This window comes from Bubalus kerabau, chromosome 21, assembly GCF_029407905.1.
Source record: "Bubalus kerabau isolate K-KA32 ecotype Philippines breed swamp buffalo chromosome 21, PCC_UOA_SB_1v2, whole genome shotgun sequence".
Lineage (NCBI taxonomy): Eukaryota > Metazoa > Chordata > Mammalia > Artiodactyla > Bovidae > Bubalus > Bubalus kerabau.
Window position 1 is genome coordinate 43,764,540 of NC_073644.1, and position 21,051 is coordinate 43,785,590.

The following is a 21,051-nucleotide window of genomic DNA, read 5'->3' on the forward strand; positions in this document are numbered from 1 at the left end:
GTCGGATTCAGGTGTTCAGCAGAGTGATTCTGATATACATACCCATATATGCATATGTATGTATATATGTATGTCCATTCTTCTTTAGATTCTTTTTCCTTATGTTGGATTATGTGTGTGTGCTCATTTGTGTCTGACTCTTTGCCACCCCTTGGACTGTAGCCCACCAAGCTCCTCTGTCCATGGGGAATCTCCAGGCAAGAATACTGGAGTGGGTTGCCATTTCCTCCTCCAGGGGATCTTCCCAACCCAGGGATCAAACCCACATCTCCTGTGTCTCCTGCATTGCATGCAGATTCTTTACCACTGAGTGACCTGGGAATTAGATTTTTTAGATTTCTTTCCCTCATAAGGTTATTACAAAATATTGCCTGACACAGGAAACCAGGAAAAGGAGCCTCACCAGAAAAGGGACTGAGGGTCTGCTGTCTAGAAGGCATGACTTGAGGCCAGGATGGGGGACACGCACGACTTTTCTTAGGCAGCGAAGGAAGACAAATGGAAACAGTGCGCAGAGTTTTGTAAAAGTCAACTAGAACTGTGGGAGATGGTAGTTGATTCTGCTCTCAGTTCAGTTCAGTTCAGTTGCTCAGTCATGTCCCACTCTTTGCAACCCCATGAACTGCAGCATGCCAGGCCTCCCTGTCCATCACCAACTCCCAGAGTCCACCCAAAACCATGTCCATTGAGTCGGTGATGCCATCCAACCATCTCATCCTTTGTCATCCCTTTCTCCTCCTGCCCTCAATCTTTCCCAGCATCAGGGTCTTTTCTAATGAGTCAGCTCTTCGCATCAGGTGGCCAACGTATTGGAGTTTCAGCTTCAACGTCAGTCCTTCCAATGAACACCCAGGACTGGTCTCCTTTAGGATGCACCGGTTGGATCTCCTTGCAGTCCAAGGGACTCTCAAGAGTCTTCTCCAACACCACAGTTCAAAAGCATCAATTCTTTGGCGCTCAGCTTTCTTTATAGTGAAACTCTCACATCTGTACATGACCACTAGAAAAACCATAGCCTTGACTGCTGCTGCTGCTGCTAAGTTGCTTCAGCCATGTCCGATTCTGTGCAACCCCATAGATGGCAGCCCATCAGGCTCCGCCGTCCCTGGGATTCTCCAGGCAAGAACACTGGAGTGGGGTGCCATTTCCTTCTCCAATGCATGAAAGTGAAAAGTGAAAGTGAAGTTGCTCAGTCATGTCCGACTCTTCACAGCCCCATGGACTGCAGCCCACCAGGCTCCTCCGTCCATGGGATTTTCCAGGCAAGAGTACTGGAGTGGGTTGCCATAGTCTTGACTAGACAGACCTTTGTTGGCAAAGTAATGTCTCTGCTTTTTAATATTCTGTCTAGGTTGGTCATAACTTTCCTTCCAAGGAGTAAGTGTCTTTTAATTTCATGGCTGCAATCACCATCTGCAGTGATTTTGGAGCCCAGAAAAATAAAGTCAGCCACTATTTCCACTGTTTCCCCATCTATTTGCCATGAAGTGATGGGACCAGGTGCCATAATCTTAGTTTGCTGAATGTTGAGCTTTAAGCCAACTTTTTCACTCTCCACTTTCACTTTCATTAAGAGGCTCTTTAGTTCTTCTTCACTTTCTGCCATAAGGGTGGTGTCATCTGCATATCTGAGGTTATTGATATTTTTCCTGGCAATCTTGGTTCCAGCCTGTGCTTCCTCCAGCCCAGCATTTCTCATGATGTACTCTGCATATAAGTTAAACAAGCAGGGTGACAATATATAGCCTTGACGTACTCCTTTTCCTATTTGGAACCAGTCTGTTGTTCCATGTCCAGTTCTAACTGTTGCTTCCTGACCTGCATATAGGTTTCTCAGGAGGCAGTCAGGTGGTCTGGTATTCCCATCTCTTTCAGAATTTTCCACAGTTTATTGTGATCCACACAGTCAAAGGCTTTGGCATAGTCAATAAAGCAGAAATAAATGTTTTTCTGGAACTCTCTTGCTTTTTCGATGATCCAGCAGATGTTGGCAATTTGATCTCTGGTTCCTCTGCCTTTTCTAAAACCAGCTTGAGTATCTGGAAGTTCATGGTTCACATATTGCTGAAGCCTGGCTTGGAGAATTTTAAGCATTATTTTATTAGTGTGTGAGTTGAGTGCAATTGTGTGGTACTTTGAGCATTCTTTGGCATTGCCTTTCTTTGGGATTGGAATGAAAACTGACCTTTTCCAGTCCTGTGGCCACTGCTGAGTTTTCCAAATTTGCCGGCATATTGAGTGCAGCACTTTCACAGCATCATCTTTCAGGATTTGAAATAGCTCAACTGGAATTCCATCACCTCCACTAGCTTTGTTTGTAGTGATACTTTCTAAGGCCCACTTGACTTCACATTCCAGGATGTCTGGCTCTAGGTCAGTGATCACACCATCATGATTATCTGGGTCCTAAAGATCTTTTTTGTACAGTTCTTTTGTATGCATGAATCTTGTAAAGATTATACTTCTATGGTCATCTTGTAATATTTTCCTAATGGAATAAGCCTGTGTCAAAAGAATGTTTATTGAAAAGAACCTTCTGATTCTGCTCTGCTGGAACACAAACGCTCCTGGAATGGCAGGTAATGAGTCTGGAATGGCAGAGTCCACACTCAGGAATGGGGTTTCCCTGGTGGCTCAGATGGTAAAGAGTCTACCTGCAGTGCAAGAGACCCAGGTTCGATCCCTGGGTCGGAAAGATCCTGGAGAAGGGAATGGCAGCTCATTCCATTATTCTTGCTTGGAGAATTCCGTGGACGGAGGAGCCTGGCTGGCTACAGTCCATGGGCTCGCAAAGAGTTGGACACCCCTGAGTGACTAACACTTTCGTTTTACCTTAATCACATCTTTAAAGGCCCTGTTTCCAAAAGCAGCCTCATGCTGAGGTACTGGAGGTTATGGTTTCAACATATGAATGTGTGTGTTGCGGGGTGCAGTTCAGCCCCAACAGGGTAAAAAAAAAAAAAAAAAAAAAGGTGAGGGAAGCTATAAACAGAATTCTCCAAGCAAGAATACTGGACGGAGTTGCCATTTCCTTCTCCAGGAGATCTTCCTGGCCCAGGGATGAAACCCTAATCTCATGTCTCCACATCTCTTGCATTAGCAGGCGGATTCTTTACCACTGCACCACCTGTGAAGCCCTGTGATTACATGGGATTAAAAAAATAAAAAAGGGCCCATTCCTGAGGGTTCCTATGAGTCATTGGTGTTGGGTAGAGCTGTCAGTTTCAAGCTGTTTAAAAGATGAATTAGTGGCCTGAAGACCACAGGTATAAAGTAACGCTCCTCCCGACACGTGTATGCATCCAATACGGAGGTTTCCTTCACCTTGGCTGCCCTTCATACAGCCTTGAGTACTTGTGAGGAATGCATAAGGGCATCCTTTAGAATTCTTTTCAATAAATGTTCTTCTGAGACAGGCTTATTCCATTAGCTAAATATTACAAGATTACCATAGAAGTATAATCTTTACAAGATTCATGCGGCAAGTAAGGAAAGAAAGAAATATTAATAGATAGCCCTTTAGATGTTGTCCTTGTTTTTAATAAACAAAACAAAGAATTATAGATGTGAAGTCTGCCTTTCTTCAGGGCTCAGTTTGTTTGTTTGTTTGTTTGTTTTCTTTTTAAAACAAGGTTGGCTTTATTTTCAATTTGAAAAAGACAATTTTGTAGAGTAGGTGATCTAAGGTTACTCCTAATGGTAGAATTCAGGTTTTTTTTTTTAATTTATTTGGGGAAGAGGATGGGAGACTGAATGTTTGGAATACAAAAAGAAATACTCTCTCCTGTTGAATTCATGAATCACGCTAGATTGACGTTGCTTTGTTTTGTTTATCTAACTTTTCGGTGCCCTTTGTCAGACCAGATTGAAGGGGTTTCATTTTCCAAAAAAGACACGTAATATATGTAAGGTGTATATTTAACGTCATATTCAGATCTATGACTTTTTAAGCTATCAACAAGGCTGTCTGGATTGCTAGTTCTAAAGATGGTAGGAACTGTAGTTCCCCAGCCCTGATGTTTCCTCTGCTGTGGCAGGAACTGTACTGGCGCAGCACCCTGGTGCCTTTTCTCTGTCCACGTGGAACTGCTGGGCAGGAGGCTGGGAGCACGCATGGTCCAGGCCCTCCTTTGGGAACTCGCTCCCCCTAGCAGCCCTTCCTCCATCCTGGGAGTTTGCCAGCAGCTCCCGACACAGGGAGGCCTTGTGGCTTTCTATTGCTGCCTGTGGCTGGGCGGGTGAGTCTGTTCCGTTCTGTGCCCAGTTCTAGCAAGACCATGCTTACTGCACATCAGCTGTATTCTGCATAGTCTGCAGGGCCAGGCTTATTGGTAATAAAGGCGGTGTTTTGACAGCCTGTCCGCCTGTTTTCTTGAGCTCATCCCTCAGCTGGTCCAGAATCTGGGCGGGGACCAGTCATTAGGCCTGTATCTGAAATTCCCACAACTCCCTGACAGTTGTAGCATCTCTTACAGATGAGGAGAGGGGGGCCTCAGAAGGGTAAATCACTCTAAAGTTACGTGTGGGGTCCTGGTCAGTCTAATTCTCAAACCCATGTCCATTAAGACACACTGACAAAATATCACAGAGAAAGCTATTAGAAGGCTTTGCTTATATAAATCACTGAGCTCTACAGAGGAGTTTTATTATTGGTAGCCTGGCATGCTCACACCTATAAACACAGACATTTTCATGCAGCCTGTGAGTCCTGGAATGCACAGATGCTTGTCCACCTCCCCAGTTCCTCTGGCTGCCTTGGCATCCTCCAAAGCTTTACACTCTTTCTAACATCCCAGGCATCCTGTTGTCTCTTCTGCCTGGGACACTTCCTTCTCTGCCACCCTCCCCTTAGCCTAGGAGCTCCTGCTTACCCTTCAGATCTCAGCTCCCAAGATCAGTTCCTCAAACCGGCTGCCATATCTAAAGACAACTCCATCATGATTTCTGCCAGCCGCCTGACCGGCCATCACTGGTGATCACGTGTGCATTTCAAGCCTACACTTCCCAGCAACTGAAGCGCTATGAGCTCTGTGGTCACTTTTCTGTTGTCCACCGTGGTGAGCTTAGTGTCTTAATATAGTGACAGCGCGAGCGTGGCCCCCAATGTGGTTGCTGGGTGAATAATCAGACAAAATGCATTTGCCTTAAGCTCTTCGCTAGTTGTTTTCTCCTTAATACTTGTAAATAGCATGGTAAAGAGAGCCTCTTTCCTGATAACTGGACTAAAAATATATAGGACTGAAATCTATAGTTGTTTCTGAGGCTTTGAACTATGGGAAGCATAGAATGAATTTCTAAGTGCACATAAATAAGGACTTATTTGCTGTCTCGGGCATGGAATAAGACAGCTCTGCCCCAGAGATGGACCCGGCTTTGTGTGGTCCTGGCTGTGGAATGTGGAAAGGAACTTCTCCCCTCGCATTTCAGTGTTAGGTGATATTAAGCACCAACTTCCGCTTGCTTTTTGTAGCTCCAGGAAGAAAATTGTAAAGCTGAATCTAGTCCTTCAGACCCTTTCCATAGGAGCTATGCTAATACCTACTTATGTTTTTAATATAGTTCTTGATAAGCTATTTATTGGTTCATATATAAAATGAGGTCAGTCATAGTGTAGTGTGTGAATTAATTTTTTTTCTAGCCAAGTATAATATGATTATGTATTATAAAAAGACTAAGTGTTGATAGTTTGGGAGCAAAATAAAGAATTTTCCCATGTGCTTCTTTCTTTCCTCCAATTGCACTAGAATAACATAGTGAATATCTTAGAGGGGCAAAACCAAAGACATTTCTTTGCACTTAATTTTGCATCTGTCACATCCTGAAAGTGTTGATCAAGGCAGAATTTTGGTTTCTGGGCAGCTGTTTTCCTGCAACAACTGCCCACGGGTAATTAACAAGGGACTGGGATCTGGGTGTAAGTAACATTGACCTCTGTGCCTTCAGGAGTATGTTTCCGGAAGACAGCTGATATTGTTTCTTTTTGTCCTCTCCACCCCCACAACACAGGGTATCGATGTCCAGGATGCTCCTCTGAAGGAAATAAAGGTGACCAGTTCCCGGCGATTCATAGCATCATTTAACGTCGTGAACACAACCAAACGAGATGCTGGAAAATACCGATGCATGATTCGCACCGACGGGGGAGTTGGCATATCCAACTATGCAGAGTTGGTAGTTAAAGGTATATAATGTTATTTTTATACCCCCATATAGTCTATTAAAACAGGCATGTGGGACGGTTATGAGCTCATGATTTGTTGAAAGCTCAGACTCACGCTGCTGTTTCTGAACAGTGGTTTGGTGACAGGCTGTATTGATGGATTACATTTTAAGTACAGATTTCGCACGTGAGCAATATTTTTGAAAAATGTATTTTATTTATGTTGGTTCAGTTGCATACAAAGCAGTGAATGTGCTCTTGGCAAGTTCTTCTGCCAACTCTGTATACAGAGATTGCAGCCTATAAATTTTTTTTTTTTAAGGAATGAAATTTTTTGTACTGATACAAAATCACTTAAAATGCAAATATTCCCCCAGCCAGGGTGTTTACGATAGCAGGGTGGTTAATAAAATGAGGCAGTGTCAGTATAGAGATGCTCTGTCATATCACACAGACCACACTGATAACAGTGAGTTAGCATTCATAATGCTGCCGTTAGGGTCTCTTACTATATTTTGTGTGACTGAAGAATTAAGTCATTATAGTCAGGAAGGTGGGAGATGAGTTAAATAAAAGGGGGGGGATATAAATTTCCTTTAGCTAGTTTGATGTTTTTTGTGTGTGCACGGACTTTGGAGTTTATAGTACTGAACTGCTAAGGCAGTTTTTGATCCCAGAAAGAATAATTTGGACTTTTAGATATACCATGAGGCATTTTTATACAACTTATGGCAAGCCATTGCTGCTTCTTCCTAGGGGAACAGAATGATGCCTACTTTTAAATTTTTTCCCCTGCATTTGTTAAACAGGGAATGTAAAATCGGTTTCTTTTGGAGGGACTATTCCTTTTGTCAGCAAATTTCTCTATGCAGGCAGTTCCATATACTGTGGGGTTCAAACCCCAGCGCTAACTGCATGGGTGTGGTCCTGTGCTCTGGATGCTTCTCTTTCCTCAGGTTTAAAATAGACTTAATAACGTGTTTGGCCCAGGACTCCCCCGGTGGGTCCAGCGGCTAAGACTCCGAGCTCCCAGGGCAGGGGATCTGGGTTCGATCCCCAGTTGGGGAACAAGATCCCACATGCCATGGAACTAAGACCTGGCACAGCCAATTGGAAAAGAATAATAACGTGACTGACCCTCAAGGGCTATCAGGAAGATCAGATGCAGCAAATAGGTGAATGGCACTAAGAATACATAGTGGGCAGCCCACCGCTGTTCAGTCCATGATGGGAGAGAGGTGGCTCTTTCTCTGCTCTGGTCCATTAGTGGTCCTCATCTGAGAATGCACAGCTCAATCACCTTTCCAAAAATAATAATAATAATACACCAGCCCTCTTCTTCTCCACCCCCACTACCACACCTGTATTGAATCAGAGTCTCCGGGGGCACAGCCTCTGCGATAAAATCTATAGGTGATGTGGGTAAATGCTTCTGTTGTGAAACTAGCCCCACCAGTGTTAGTCATGCCTGGCTTGGGGGAAGCCTGACCCCAGCAGTGTTTATCTGTAGCTAACACGACTAGTGTTCTGCAGAAGGAAACAAGGAGCCAGCCGCACACTGCAGTTTAGACTCAAATGATCTAATTTGCCATGCCTGATCCCTAAGTGTGGGCTTTTGCAAAGCTTTAGTCTGTCTGGCTAGTTTTGGAGTTTGGGTTTTATCTGTAAGCAGAGGGAACTTTGCATAGATGTGCACACCGTGCCCTGCAGAAAGGTCTCTGGGTAGAAAACCCACACCATTTGCCGACAAATCCAGAGGACCGGCCGCCTCGCTGGTCCCAAGGCTGAGTTCTTTATTGTCATCGGTGTAACCTCACTGTCATCTTGGTCCAGTTCTTTGTGGTTGTGTCCTGTTTTCTGATTTCTGGTTGCTCCAGTGCTTCACTGTGACCCCCTGTGCCACCTGAGGCACGGTGCTCTGTAATCAGTGTGATGAAGATTCAGTCGCCTCTAAAAATTGCCTCCATGGGAAAGTTGATTTGTTGGGAGTTATAAGCAAATCACATGGCAAATAGATGGGGATAAAGTGGAAACAGTGACAGATTTTATTTTCTTGGGCTCCAAAATCACTGTGGATGGTGAGTGCAGCCACAGAATTAAAAGACCCTTGCTCCTTGAAAGAAAAGCTATGACAAACCTAGATAGCATATTAAAAAACAGAGACATTACTTTGCTGCAAAAGGTCTGTCTAGTCAAAGCTATGGTTTTTCCAGTAGTCATATATGGATATGAGAGCTGGACCATAAAGAAAGCTGAGTGCTGAAGAATTGATGCTTTTGAACTGTAATGTTGGAGAAGACTCTTGAGAGTCCCTTGGACAGCAAGGAGATCAAACCAGTCAATCCTAAAGGAAATCAGTCCTGAATATTCATTGGAAGGACTGATGCTGACGCTCCAATACTTTGGCTACCTGATGCGAAGTGTCAGCTCATTGGAAAAGACTCTGATGCTGGGAAGATAGAGGGCAGGAGAAGGGGGCAACAGAAGATAAGATAGTTATATAGTATCAGTGACTCAATGGACATGATTTGGAGCAAACTCCAAGAGATAGTGAAGGATAGGGAAGCCTGGCATGCTGCAGTTCATGGGATCACAAAAGAATCGGACACGTCTGAGAGACTGAACAACAAATAACAATAAGCAAGTCAGACATCTCTGGTCTGCCAGAACACAGCTAAGCACAGAGGATGTGTGGGTTCAACTCACATTTCTGCCGTACTTTTTCCTGCCTTAGGACAGCATGGAGAGGTCTTGACTCCTTGTGATAAAATCTCCAGGCACCTCTTTTGCATCTCTGTATCCTGCCCAAGTCAGTGACAACTGGCTTGCAGTTATAGCACAAATCTGGAATTTGACTTTTCCTCCACTTATAATTTTTATTGCCATATTTTGCATATATTTTATTTTTTGAAATGTGGTAAGATGCCAGATTCTACTAGTTAGGTAAAGAATTGCCTCAACACAGTTACTTTAAAATACATAATGACATGTTTAGGCCACATGTATGTGATTGAACACATTTTATATGTGTGTATTTAGAGTGCTAATATTTTTTAAGATGACAAAATCTTAAGTTGTTTACTGCTTTCTTAAGGTCAGTCTCTGATTTGATGTCCCCAAATGAAGCCCAACTCATTTTAAACTATCATGCTTGTCTTATTTATATCTTCCACTGCTTTTGGTAATCAAAAACAAGAAAATATTTAATGTAATCTCTGCAATGCATGTATATATGCATATATATCAGTGTCATATTTAATTATAAAAGACATATTAAGAATTCACTTATATATATATCAATTATATATATGATATGTATTTATATGTATATAAATTCTATTTATATAAATAACTTGATTTAGAATTACTTTTAACATGCCCTTTCACTTGGATTAAATATTTTAAATTGCTTCTTATCACTTAGTAAGATTGAGTGCCTTCCTTCTTTCCCTTTGAGAAAATTTATTCAAAATTTAAATATTGACTTATTATTGTAGATTCTTCCAGCAACCCCAAAGTCCTTTTGAATGACTATCTCACTTATTTCCAGAATCTAGTTGAATCTTTCATTTGACTTAATGTATTTGGTACTCTTCCTAATGGGGAACTAATAGAGAAAATAGTCTTGGGACAAATAAGCATTAAAGTCCTGTCTATTTTAGGAAACTAGGAACAATGTCCTAAATGAATTGTGTGCTCACTAACCTTTGTGGCTTTGCCCCTGAGTCATATTTTGAATGGCACTTCAGGAACCCTTGCTAGCATGTACAACTACAAAGTAATTAACTGCTTTTTCAGCCTGGCTTCATCAATGCCTTAGGATATACTAGAAAAGGCCCTTTTCATGTCTTGGTTCAAGGAATCGCCTAATGATATGAATTGATGTTAAATCATTATGAGTTGTGTCAAGGCTATCTCAAGAAACGAAGAGCTGGCACAGAGTTGCAGTTCATAAATGATAGGAACAATAATTTAATGAATTTTCACTAACTTTGCTGTCCCCTAAATAAAACTCATCTTGTGTCTTATGTAGACTAAGTCTCATAAGATTTCCCTGACTATTTTATTTTTTGACATAACCCCTTACATTTATTGAGGAGGACATGGCAACCTACTCTAGTGTTCTTGCCTGGAGAATCCCCTTGGACGGGGGAGCCTGGCGGGCTGCAGTCCATAGGGTCGCAGAGAGTCGGACACGACTGAGTGACTAAGCATGGACGTTTATTTATTTTATTTGGCTGTGCCAGGTCTTAGTTGTGACGTGTGGGATCTGTAGTTGCAGCCTGTGGAATCTAGTTCCCTGACTAGGGGTCAAACTCAGCCCCTCTGCATTGGGAGCATGAAATCTTAACTCCTGGACCACCAGGAAAGTCTCTTCCCAGCTATTTTAAAAGTCAGTATGATTTATCACACTTTGAATATGTTAAAGAAGAAAAAAACTGCCCCAACTTAACAGAAGGAGGTCGTGTTGTTTTCATTTCTTATTGGTCTAGGATCCAACTTGGTATCATCTCAGGGGCCAGTCTTAGATGAGACCAGCAGTCCTGACGTCCTGATCAGCAGGAAACACGGCAGGGATCAACTGGCTATGTGTGCCATGAAGCGGACAGGTGCACACGCCAGTGACAGAATTGTTCAGTCACTAAGTCGTGTCCAACTCTTTGCGACCCCAAGGACTGCAGCACACCAGGTGTCCTGTCCTTTACAATCTCCTGGAGCTTGCTCAAACTCATGTCCATTAAGTCAGTGATGCTATCCAACCGTCTTGTCCTCCATTGCCTTCTTCTCCTCCTGTCCTCAGTCTTTCCCAGCATCAGGGTCTTTTATAGTGAGTCAGCTCTTTGCATCAGGTGGCCAAAGCATTGAAGCTTCAGCTTCAGCATCAGTCCTTTCAATGAATATTCAATTTGACTTCCTTTAAGATTGACTGGTTTGATCTCCTTGCTGTCCAAGGGACTCTCAAGTCTTCTCTAGCACCACAATTCAAATAGCAGGCTTTATTTTCCATACGTTTGTATGAACTAGATGAGGAGTTGGAAACAAAAACACACCGAAAGGTACAAACCACCTGCAGAAACATGCTCAAAAAAAAAAAAAATCATTAGATATTAACGTTTTTCTCTGATGGAGATTCATTAAATAGAAATACATTATTTCATACAATTACCTTCCTCCCTAATGTCATGTATGGTGCCACTCACAGTGACATTGGCACATGGAATGTCTTTATTTGGTGCCTGGAGAGCCATTCAAGTGGCCCTTAATATACTGGGAATGTTGTTGAAAACAAGATTGCCTGTTTCTCCCGTCTCAAAGGTCCAGAGAAAGTCAGTCTCGGATTTTAAACAAGGAGGGGGACTTTCTTGAGTTGTAAAGAGTGTTTGCTGTTGATTGCTTAGAGGTTTATCAAGCTGGGCATGTGTTTTGTTTTAGAGCTTTTCTTTCTCTCTGTGGCTTTAATAATACTCATTATTGGAAGTTCCCGTAACAGTGGCTGTGCTGGACTTTATTACCCCAAGTGCTCACTGCTCTGGGAGCAGAAGGAATCCATTGGGATGGCTTTTTTGGGTAAATGAGGCATCCTGGAAATGCATTTATGATGAGATAAAGTGTAATTTCATCTGTGTTTTTCAAGTGATGATATTCTTGGAGTATAAATATAAGAAGACTGAATTTAATGATATAAGTAATACCTTGGGTGATGTCAAAGAGACTGTTGACAGTGGTGAGCCTTCTAGAGCTTAATTACTACCACTTGAGAGAGTTTTTACAAGTTACTTTTAGTGCAAAATAAAATCCTTTGATGCCTATGTACATATTCAAGAAAAAATGAATTGCATCCTGAAACAAACTGGGGTTGTAGCTACCTGAACAGGCTTGGTCTTTAAAGGTGGCTTATTTCACAGGTTTGAACACTCTGCAGACCTCTCTCAAGGAGCTTTTTCTTATTAACCTGAGCAAAACCATTCTCATCTGTTCATCGCTAAACTGTCAGCATCTTCCCAATTTTAGTGATTGATGTGCGTTGAGGTCTTTCCAAGTGTCTGAAGGATGGCCCTCTGGTTTGCCTTTCAGAGCCCCCTGTCCCCATCGCACCCCCTCAGCTGGCCTCTGTGGGGGCCACCTACCTGTGGATACAACTCAATGCGAACTCCATCAATGGGGACGGGCCCATTGTGGCCCGGGAGGTGGAATACTGCACAGCCAGTGGGAGCTGGAGCGACCGGCAGCCAGTGGACTCCACGAGCTACAAAATCGGGCATCTGGACCCCGACACGGAGTATGAGATCAGTGTGCTCCTCACCCGGCCCGGGGAGGGCGGCACCGGCTCCCCTGGGCCCGCCCTCAGGACCAGGACCAAGTGTGCTGGTGAGTCTGGGGATCCTGGGGCCGCTTGTCCGTTTCTGATGGGGTCTGACCTGCAGCCTCAATGCAGGTGGCTCACGCTTTCCTCAGCTCTGCTGGGACCCTGTCTGGGCACAGGAGGTCCCTTCACCCGTGGGCAACCACCTGTGGATTCAGACCTCAAGACTTGGTCTCACTCAGAATGTCTCCACCCCTGTTTTCCCTGTTCTTCATTTACACCTTCCTAGGATTATCACCTAGTTCTTGTGGAAATCATCCCAAAGTTGACACAAACTGTCCACTTTAATGATGTCCACTCATCGGCCAGCACCTGCCGTCCAGGTCTCTTTGGTTTATGTTCCCCGTTGATGTGCTTGTAGTCTGGCAGTGACGGGTGGGGGCACTTTGGAAGAACAGATTCCACCTTAGCCATGTGTTTTTATGGACGAATATTGAATGGAGGGGCTGCTTGCCAATGACCCAGGGCCCATTTGTAAGATAAGCCAGGGTGATTTTCAGGCTGCACGCAGGCTTTAAATTCTCAGATGATAAAGTTCTAATTGACTGTGTGGAGCTGGCTCTGTGGGGTTGATGGAGAGAGAAATGCAGAGTCTTATAAAAATCAAACCCCGAAGGAAGCTCCCATCAGAGGTTCGAACGCTGATTTCTGTCTGGCTGCTCTCAGGTCGAAATAACAGAGAGAAGTAACAGGTTGGGACACTGAAGTGTTCTTTCATCATTTGAATGAAGATTCTTACACTGAATTGTGGCCTGAGCTGAGACTGCAGAAGTTTTTATGGAGACAATTGATTCTTCAGGTAGCATTATATAAGAGGACATTTATCGATAGGTTTCATTTCTTCTTAAGTTTTGAAAGTACTCAGAGCAACAGTCTAACCCTGTCTGGTAGGACAAATGATTAAGCCTTGACAATGGTAACTACTTCGTTCTTTCTTCATAATTTTGAGTATGTGGTTTCCAAAAGCCGAAAACTCATGGAAAAAAATTGTTTTTGTAAAAATACTTTGTTGGAAAAAAAAAACAGGACCCTTATTCTTCTTGGGGTGTTGCTACTGGGCTTGTCTTATCCACCCAAGTCTCTTTCCTGGGTCCCCCGCCCCCATGGTCATATCACGCTCAGTGCAGACTCTGGCATAAGACCTGTGGTGGTCCATAGAGAACAGAGTTGGGTAACAGCTTCTGTGCCTCGCTTTCCTAAACCATGTCATCTCCTCTCTGTTTAACGAATACAATTTCCCTTCTTTCGTTTATCATCTTTCATAATGCAAGCAATAGCTTGTAACACTGTTTACATCATTTTACAATTTAGGAATTGCTTTCAAATCTGTTACTTATTTTATAACTGCCTCATGAAGTCTCTGGAGTCAAGACTATGACCCGCTTCCTTATTGTTGTTTAGTCACTAAGTCGTGTCCAACTCTTTGTGACCCCATGGACTGTGTAGCCTGGCAGGCTCCTCTGTTGATGGGATTTCCCAGGCAAGAGTACTGGAGTGGGTTGCGATTCCCTTCTCCAGGGGATCTTCCCGACCCAGAGACTGAACCCATATCTCCTGCGTTAGGCAGGCATTGGCAGGCGGATTCTTTACTGCTGCACTACAAGGGAAGCCGACCCCCTTCCTAGAGACTAGGAAATGGAAGCCCTTGTGGTCTGCTTTCCTCCACACCTGCTCCTTGAGCAATAAGATTGTGTTCTCTGACTTCAGTGTTATTTGGAGGAATCCTGCTTGGGGGCCATGGTGCTCGTCAGTCTTCCTTTCTCTTCAGAAGAAGTTTAGGATCCCATTCACTGACAACCCCTCCCACCTCATGTTTTTAGTTCTGGTCTTTTCTCCTAATTCTGTGTCTGTATATTTCAGGTATTGACATGATTATTACCTACATTTCCCCTAAACCCTAAGGTGTGTGTCTCCGTTTTCAAGAAGCCTTTTTGTTACTGTGGTGTAATGTGTAAATGTAGAGCCTTTCATAATAGATTGGCAGCCCTTCTTAAGACATTAAAACCAGTTCTGAATTGATATTTGCATGTCAGCCCTGTGCCTTAAAGTTTTAACCTCTCTTAAGCAGGGAAGTCCGATGAGAAGGCAAGCTTTTTCCTGTTACCATTTGCAACCCGCCATGTTCACTGTTCGGAGAAGGCAATGGCACCCCACTCCAGTACTCTTGCCTGGAAAATCCCATGGACAAAGGAGCCTGGTGGGTTGCAGTCCATGGGGTCGCTAAGAGTTGGACACGACTCTTAGTGAAGTGAGCAACTTCACTTTCACTTTTCACTTTCACGCACTGGAGAAGGAAATGGCAACCCACTCCAGTGTTCTCGCCTGGAGAATCCCAGGGATGGGGGATCCTGGTGGGCTGTCGTCTATGGGGTCGCACAGCATCGGACACGACTGAAGCGACTTAGCAGCATGTTCACTGTTGCAGGCATGTCCTGCACAGGCATTGAGCATTTTTCAAAAAAGCTGTGGTTGAGCAAGTCAGTCTTAGGAAATAGAAAAGGTGAGAGACTCAAAGCTAGAAATAAGAGGGGAAGAGCAAAGGGTGGGTGAGCAAAGGGATGTTGAATGAGCCTTCTACTGTCAAAGAAGAAAATCTGCAGGAAAGCCTGCCTACTGCTCTGCTGAGCTGTGTGGAATGGTGGTGCGCAGGACAGAGTGAAAAGAAGGACGACTCTAGACTGAGGGGTGTGCTAGTGGTCCCCCCCTCTTCCTCAGGTGGTTCACCAGCATTTAAGGCTCAGAAAGAACAAGTCATGGACCTCATAACCTGAGAGAGATGCTGAGCATTCTGCAAAGCAGGTGGAAGATGGAAAATGGCCTTGACTGGGCATAAAGAGTGGATGAATCTAAGAGGTGACAAGAAGTGGGAATAACTGAACATTCGTCCCAGGTGGTTTAAAAGGCAAGACTATGTGTCCAGAATTAGAGAAATAAAATTTAGCAGCAGTACATTAAAAAAAAAAAAGAGATTGAGGATTAGGTGTAAATGCGTATGAACATACAGTACGGTCCATATTGTGTTAGTCATTCTGTAGTGCTATTGCCTTGCCCTCACCTCCCCCCAGGTGAAAGGTGGTGCTGGAGAAGACTCTTGAGAGTCCCTTGGACAGCAAGAAGATTAAACCAGTCAATCCTAAAGGAAATCAACCCTGGATAGTCATTGGAAGGACTGATGCTGAACCTGAAGCTCCATTACTTTGGCCACCTGTTGTGAAGATCCTGATGTTGGGAAAGATTGAAGGCAAAAGGAGAAGAGGGTGGCAGAGGATGAAATGGTTAGATAGCATCACCAACTCATTGGACATGAGTGTGAGCAAACTTGGGGAGATAATGAAGGACCAGGAAGCCTGGTTTGCTGCAGTCCATGGGGTCGCACAGAATCAGACACAACTTAGTGGCTGAACAACAACAAAACAACCCCCCCCCCAAAAAAAAGTCCCTAATGTAAGTGTAGGTTGCATTAAGAAAACAAATGCCTATGTTGTAGGAGGTCAGCTATTATTATCACTCATTTTAAAAGAGAGAGAACACAGAACAAGCTGAGCTCAAAGGAACACATCCTGGATAGGAAATGCTATGAACTTCGCTCAACCATTGAGGAATGGTGGAAGAATTGATATGGATGATGGAGAAGAGCAGGGTGTCTGCACATTTGACAAGAACTAAGTCATGACCAGGAGTTTCAAAACTCCCACAAAACACCCAGTGGCTGGTGGGTTCAGGCGGAAGCCGGTGTTGCAGAAGGAGATTCTATGTTCATGAGAGGATTGAGCTGGCTGAACCTGGAGGCCTCTTCCATGTGAGGATTCTATGGTCTCTTTTTAATGAAATGATCCAGTGTGTTCTTCTAGCTTGAAAACCTCTGAGTTTACTTTTTTATTTCATCCTTGATGAAATTCTCCGTAATAATGTTTATCAAGCAGTGCTCTGCCGGCCAATGGAGGTCTCCGATGACCTTTGCAAAAGCCTGAGCAGAAGTAGTGAAACACTGAGTTTTAGGGTAGCAGTTTTTGTGCTAAAATATCACTTTCATGAAATGCTTGTGGTTTCTGGAGCCAGAGTCAGCAGTTCAGAATTCAGGCTCTGAGACCAGGCTGCCAGGATTTGAGTCCTGGCTGTGCCTGGAGCTAGACACGTGGCCTTGGGAAGAACTCATACCTTCTCTGAGTTTCTGTCACCTTATCTATGAAACAGGGGTGATACTAACATTGGGCATCTCCTATCTCCTAGTGTGGTTCTGAAGTCTTAGAAGACAATACATGTGAGGTGCCTAGGACAGAACCTCACACGTAGCAAGTAGTCAATACAAGTTACCTGCCAGTGACAAAAATTATCTTTTAGCATTTTCATTCAAAAGAAGTAGATGTGGGCAACCTGATTTCCTTGCCTTAGATAACTTAATCTGGTAAGTAAAAAAATCAGATGGATTCTGTTTATATTTGGGCTCAGAGAATCCCTTGCAGTTGGGCATTGGATCCATCCCAGACATCATTCTCTCATTTTTTTTTCTATTAAATCTGTTTCTTTTGGGCAAACTGTTTTCATTACTATGCTGCACCCATGAGGCTTGTTCTATCCCACTGCAGTGACACCCACAAAACTGTATTTCGTTTCTTGCATTGAAATGAAATGGTCACTGTTTACGGCCCGTCTCTGTGCGCTGACATTGATTTTTGCATGTGGTGTGTAGATGCGGTTTCATCACCTGCCAGGTTTCTTTCAAGAATTGTAGGGGATCACACTGCCAGACCTCTTGCTTTCTGACGCTTCCCCAAATTATTTTCAAATGTATGCAGAGGCTCTGTGTGTGTGACCTTGATCAAATCACTGTTCTTCTCTGATTCTCCAAATAGGCACCGTTGACACCTGCCCGGATCATATCCAAGGTGTTTTTGAAGATCAGGTTAGACATTATCTGTGAAAGTATTTTAGAGATGAGCAAATCCTCTGCCTACATGGGATATTAAAAATGATTATTGTCAAGAGCTAGTTTCAAGATTTATACACACATCTAGTTATTTTCCAACCTTGCCATTCGGCTAGAGTTGGGAAATCTCGGAGAGCTGAAATTATTTCAGTATCCAGTGGAGCAAAATGCAATTTAGTTTGTATTTTCTATTATATCTTATATTCTTGTAATTATGTGCAGCCTGTATATCACAAGTCATTAGCTGAGAGCTCCTTGAAAAATAGAAACAGGAGATGCTGTTAGCTTGATTCTCATAGTGGACTTTTTAAGTGTTTTATTTGAGGATATTGCTTTTTATGTATCCTGGTTATTGTTTAACTGTGGTTAAGTGGCTTGCTAATAACTGGCCCCAAGAGTTAAAGCAGGATGATGATAAACGAATGATTTAACAATTAAGATGGTAGGAGCGAAAAAGAAAACTGAACTGAAATGTGTTCTTTAGAGTTAGTATAACTAAAATTATTTTAAAACAGAGAATGATTGCATTTTTAAAAAAATTTGTGCATGTGGTAATTTATTAAGCATCCATATTTGCAAAGCACTGTCCCAAGCCTTAAGGACAGAGCAACAAGACTAGATCTGACCTTCAGAGCTGATATATTTGGGGGAATTGGAGGGAAGAGGTGTTCAGGCAATAAATATATAAATTATGTATATATGTTCTTCTGTGTGTGTATGTGTATGTTAGTTGCTCAGTTTTGTCCAGCTCTTTGCAAACTCATGGACTGTAGCCTGCCAGGCTCCTTAGTCCGTGGAATTATCCAGGCAAGAATACTGGAGTGAGTAGCTATTCTCTCCTCCAGGGGATTTTCCTGACCCAGGGATCAAACCCATGTCTCCTGCATTGCAGGCAGATTCTTTACCATCTGAGCCACCAGGCAAGTTCATGTACATATAAATATATGTATATTTTATATACACATACATATAATACAATAAATGCTATGAAGGGAAATGGAGAAAGGAATAAAGAGCAGAAAGGTCAAATTTTTCTATTATTTTTGGTTTTAATTGTGCCAAAATAATGTAACATAAAATTTACCATCTTAAACCATTAATATTGCATAGTTCAATAGTGTTCTGTTCACCCAGCCAACCTCCAGGAGTTTTTCATTTTGCAAAACTGAAACTCCCTACCTCTTCCCTTCACTCCCCAGCCCCTGAAAACCCCCATTTCTGCCTCTCTGAGTTTGAGGACTCCGGGTTCCTCCTGTAAGTGGAATCGGTCTTTTGTGTCTGGCGCATTCACTTAGTGCAGTGTCTGCCAGGTCCATCCGTATTACAGCACGTGCGATTGCGCCTCTGTAGTTGCTCTGACCGGAGAAGGCACTGGCACCCCACTCCAGTACTCTTGCCTGGAAAATCCCATGGGCGGAGGAGCCTGGTAGGCTGCAGTCCATGGGGTCGCTGAATGACTTCACTTTCACTTTTCACTTTCCTGCATTGGAGAAGGAAATGGCAACCCACTCCAGTGTTCTTGCCTGGAGAATCCCAGGGACGGGGGAGCCTGGTGGGCTGCCGTCTATGGGGTCGCACAGAGTTGGACACGACTGAAGTGACTTAGCAGCAGCAGCAGCAGCAGCAGTTACTCTGACCATGTTGTGTGGTGTATACACGTCTGTGATTACCCTGACAGTGTCGTGTAGTATATAGTTTACGTGATTCTTTGAAAACCACTTTGAGACTTTAAGCAATTACATTGGTTTTCCATGAGTAATCCTCGAAGTTTAAAAACATTTTATCTTTCTGACTTGGGAACTCATGCCTCCTAGACCAGACAGTACTTCTGTGTCTTCAGAGACTTCAAGTGTATATATAAGAGATGTGTCAGGATGCTATAGCCACCCACCAACAGGCAGCCTTCTGTTTGTCCAGAATAATAAGTGAGATAAGTAATTGGAGGGTTTAAGAAAAGAATGTAAACGAGTAAGGGAGTGTACATTTTATATTCACAGAGAGCTGTGCATTTGTTTCACACATGCCTAGCTGGGAGCCTTTTCTGTGACTGTGATAAGAAGTTCGAATGTGTATTACATGAAATTGCATTTTTGTTCTGCTCAGGAGCTTGGATCGAAGCAGTCAAGCTGCCTTGTCTGTCCTACCTGCAGTGACAGGAGAGGTGGGCCATGGTTTTCATCACTTCAGGCCACTTCACCTGTGCCCTGTGGCCTGTGAAAGTGGGTGTGTGCTCACCCTGTTGCAGTGTGCATTTTTGTGCATCTCCTGTTCTTTGTGATGGCAGTTGTCCCATTGCCCCAGAACAGATGTGTTTGTGTAACTCTCCTGTGCCCTCACCACGTGCTTGGATGATGACCTACAGGCGTGAGCATGGTGTCCCTCAGAGCAGAGGCCCCGCATCCCTGACTGAGGATGTTGTACTGACCACAGGTTAATGTTTCGTGATGTGTTTTACCAGAGACCCTGAGACCATCTTTTCTCTTTTAATTTTTTAAATTAATTAAATAATTTTTGTTTGTTTTGATTGTGCTATGCACAGACTTTCTCTAGTTGTGGCAAGTGGGGACTGCTCTCTAGTTGCGGTGCTCGGGCCTCTGATTTCGGTGGCTTCTCTTGTTGTGGAGCTCAGTAAAAAGTTGTGGCGCATGAGCTTAGTTGCTCCAAGGCATGTGGGATCTTCCTGGACCAGGGATCGAACCCACATATCCTGTGTCTCCTATATTGGCAGGTGGATTCTTTACCACTGAACCACCAGGGAAGCCCCTTGAGACCGTCTTTAACCTCGTTTACATAGCAACATACTCTGTGCTACCAGCCCTAGTCTAAATCTCAGGAAATTTAGGTTAATATAGGTTTTGAGATATTAATTTCACTGTGGTTGCTAAATATGACACAGGAATAACTCCTTTTATATTTTATTTTTATTGGAGTCTTGTTGATTTCAATGTTGCATTAGTTTCAGTCATATAGTAAAGTGAATCAGTTATACATATACATATATCCACTCTTTTCTTTTTTTTTTTAGATTCTTTGCACACATAGGTCACTACAGGGTAATGAGTAGAGTTCCCTGTGCTATAGAGCAGGTCCTTATTAGTTAGTTATCTATTTTATATAGAATAGTGTGTATATGTCAGACCCCATCATCTTAAATACTCTTGAGTGGGATCCCCATGTGGGAACTGAACAGTGATGAGGTTCTTGGCAGGAGGGCTTTGCATGAAGCCCAAACTGCATGATACCTGCATCCACTGAAGGCCAGCCTCTCGTGTCTCTTTATTATTCTTAGTTCCTCTTGTGGGAGCAAAACAGACATTCCAGTTGGAATGGGTCTGATCTGAATTAAAACCCTGCCAAAACTTGTTTTGTTTTCTTCCTAAATCAAGGTGGGGGCAGATTTGTCTCTTTTTTATAAAACTTGCTGGCGATACAACATGTATTTGGACCCACAAGGACGACCCAAGGGCACTGGGGCGGGTGGGAGCCCGAAGGAGACCTGGCAGCGGCTGAGATTCAGAATGAATACAGGCCAAGGCCTCACCGAATGGAACACGATTTATTTTTAATTTAAGTTTATTTACCAAGGACAGAAAAATTAAA

At 43.3% G+C, this 21,051-nt stretch overlaps 1 protein-coding gene across 7 annotated transcripts in view; it reads left to right on the plus strand.

Moving 5' to 3' along the window:
• Nucleotides 1–21,051, plus strand: part of PTPRM (protein tyrosine phosphatase receptor type M) — a 661,836-nt gene that overhangs the window by 288,514 nt on the left and 352,271 nt on the right. For all 7 annotated transcript variants that reach the window (XM_055559596.1, XM_055559598.1, XM_055559597.1 and 4 more), the window contains exons 6-7: nt 6,007–6,181; nt 12,236–12,529. In XM_055559596.1, the coding sequence (XP_055415571.1) occupies nt 6,007–6,181; nt 12,236–12,529 (469 nt within the window). The remainder of the gene's footprint in view (nt 1–6,006; nt 6,182–12,235; nt 12,530–21,051) is intronic.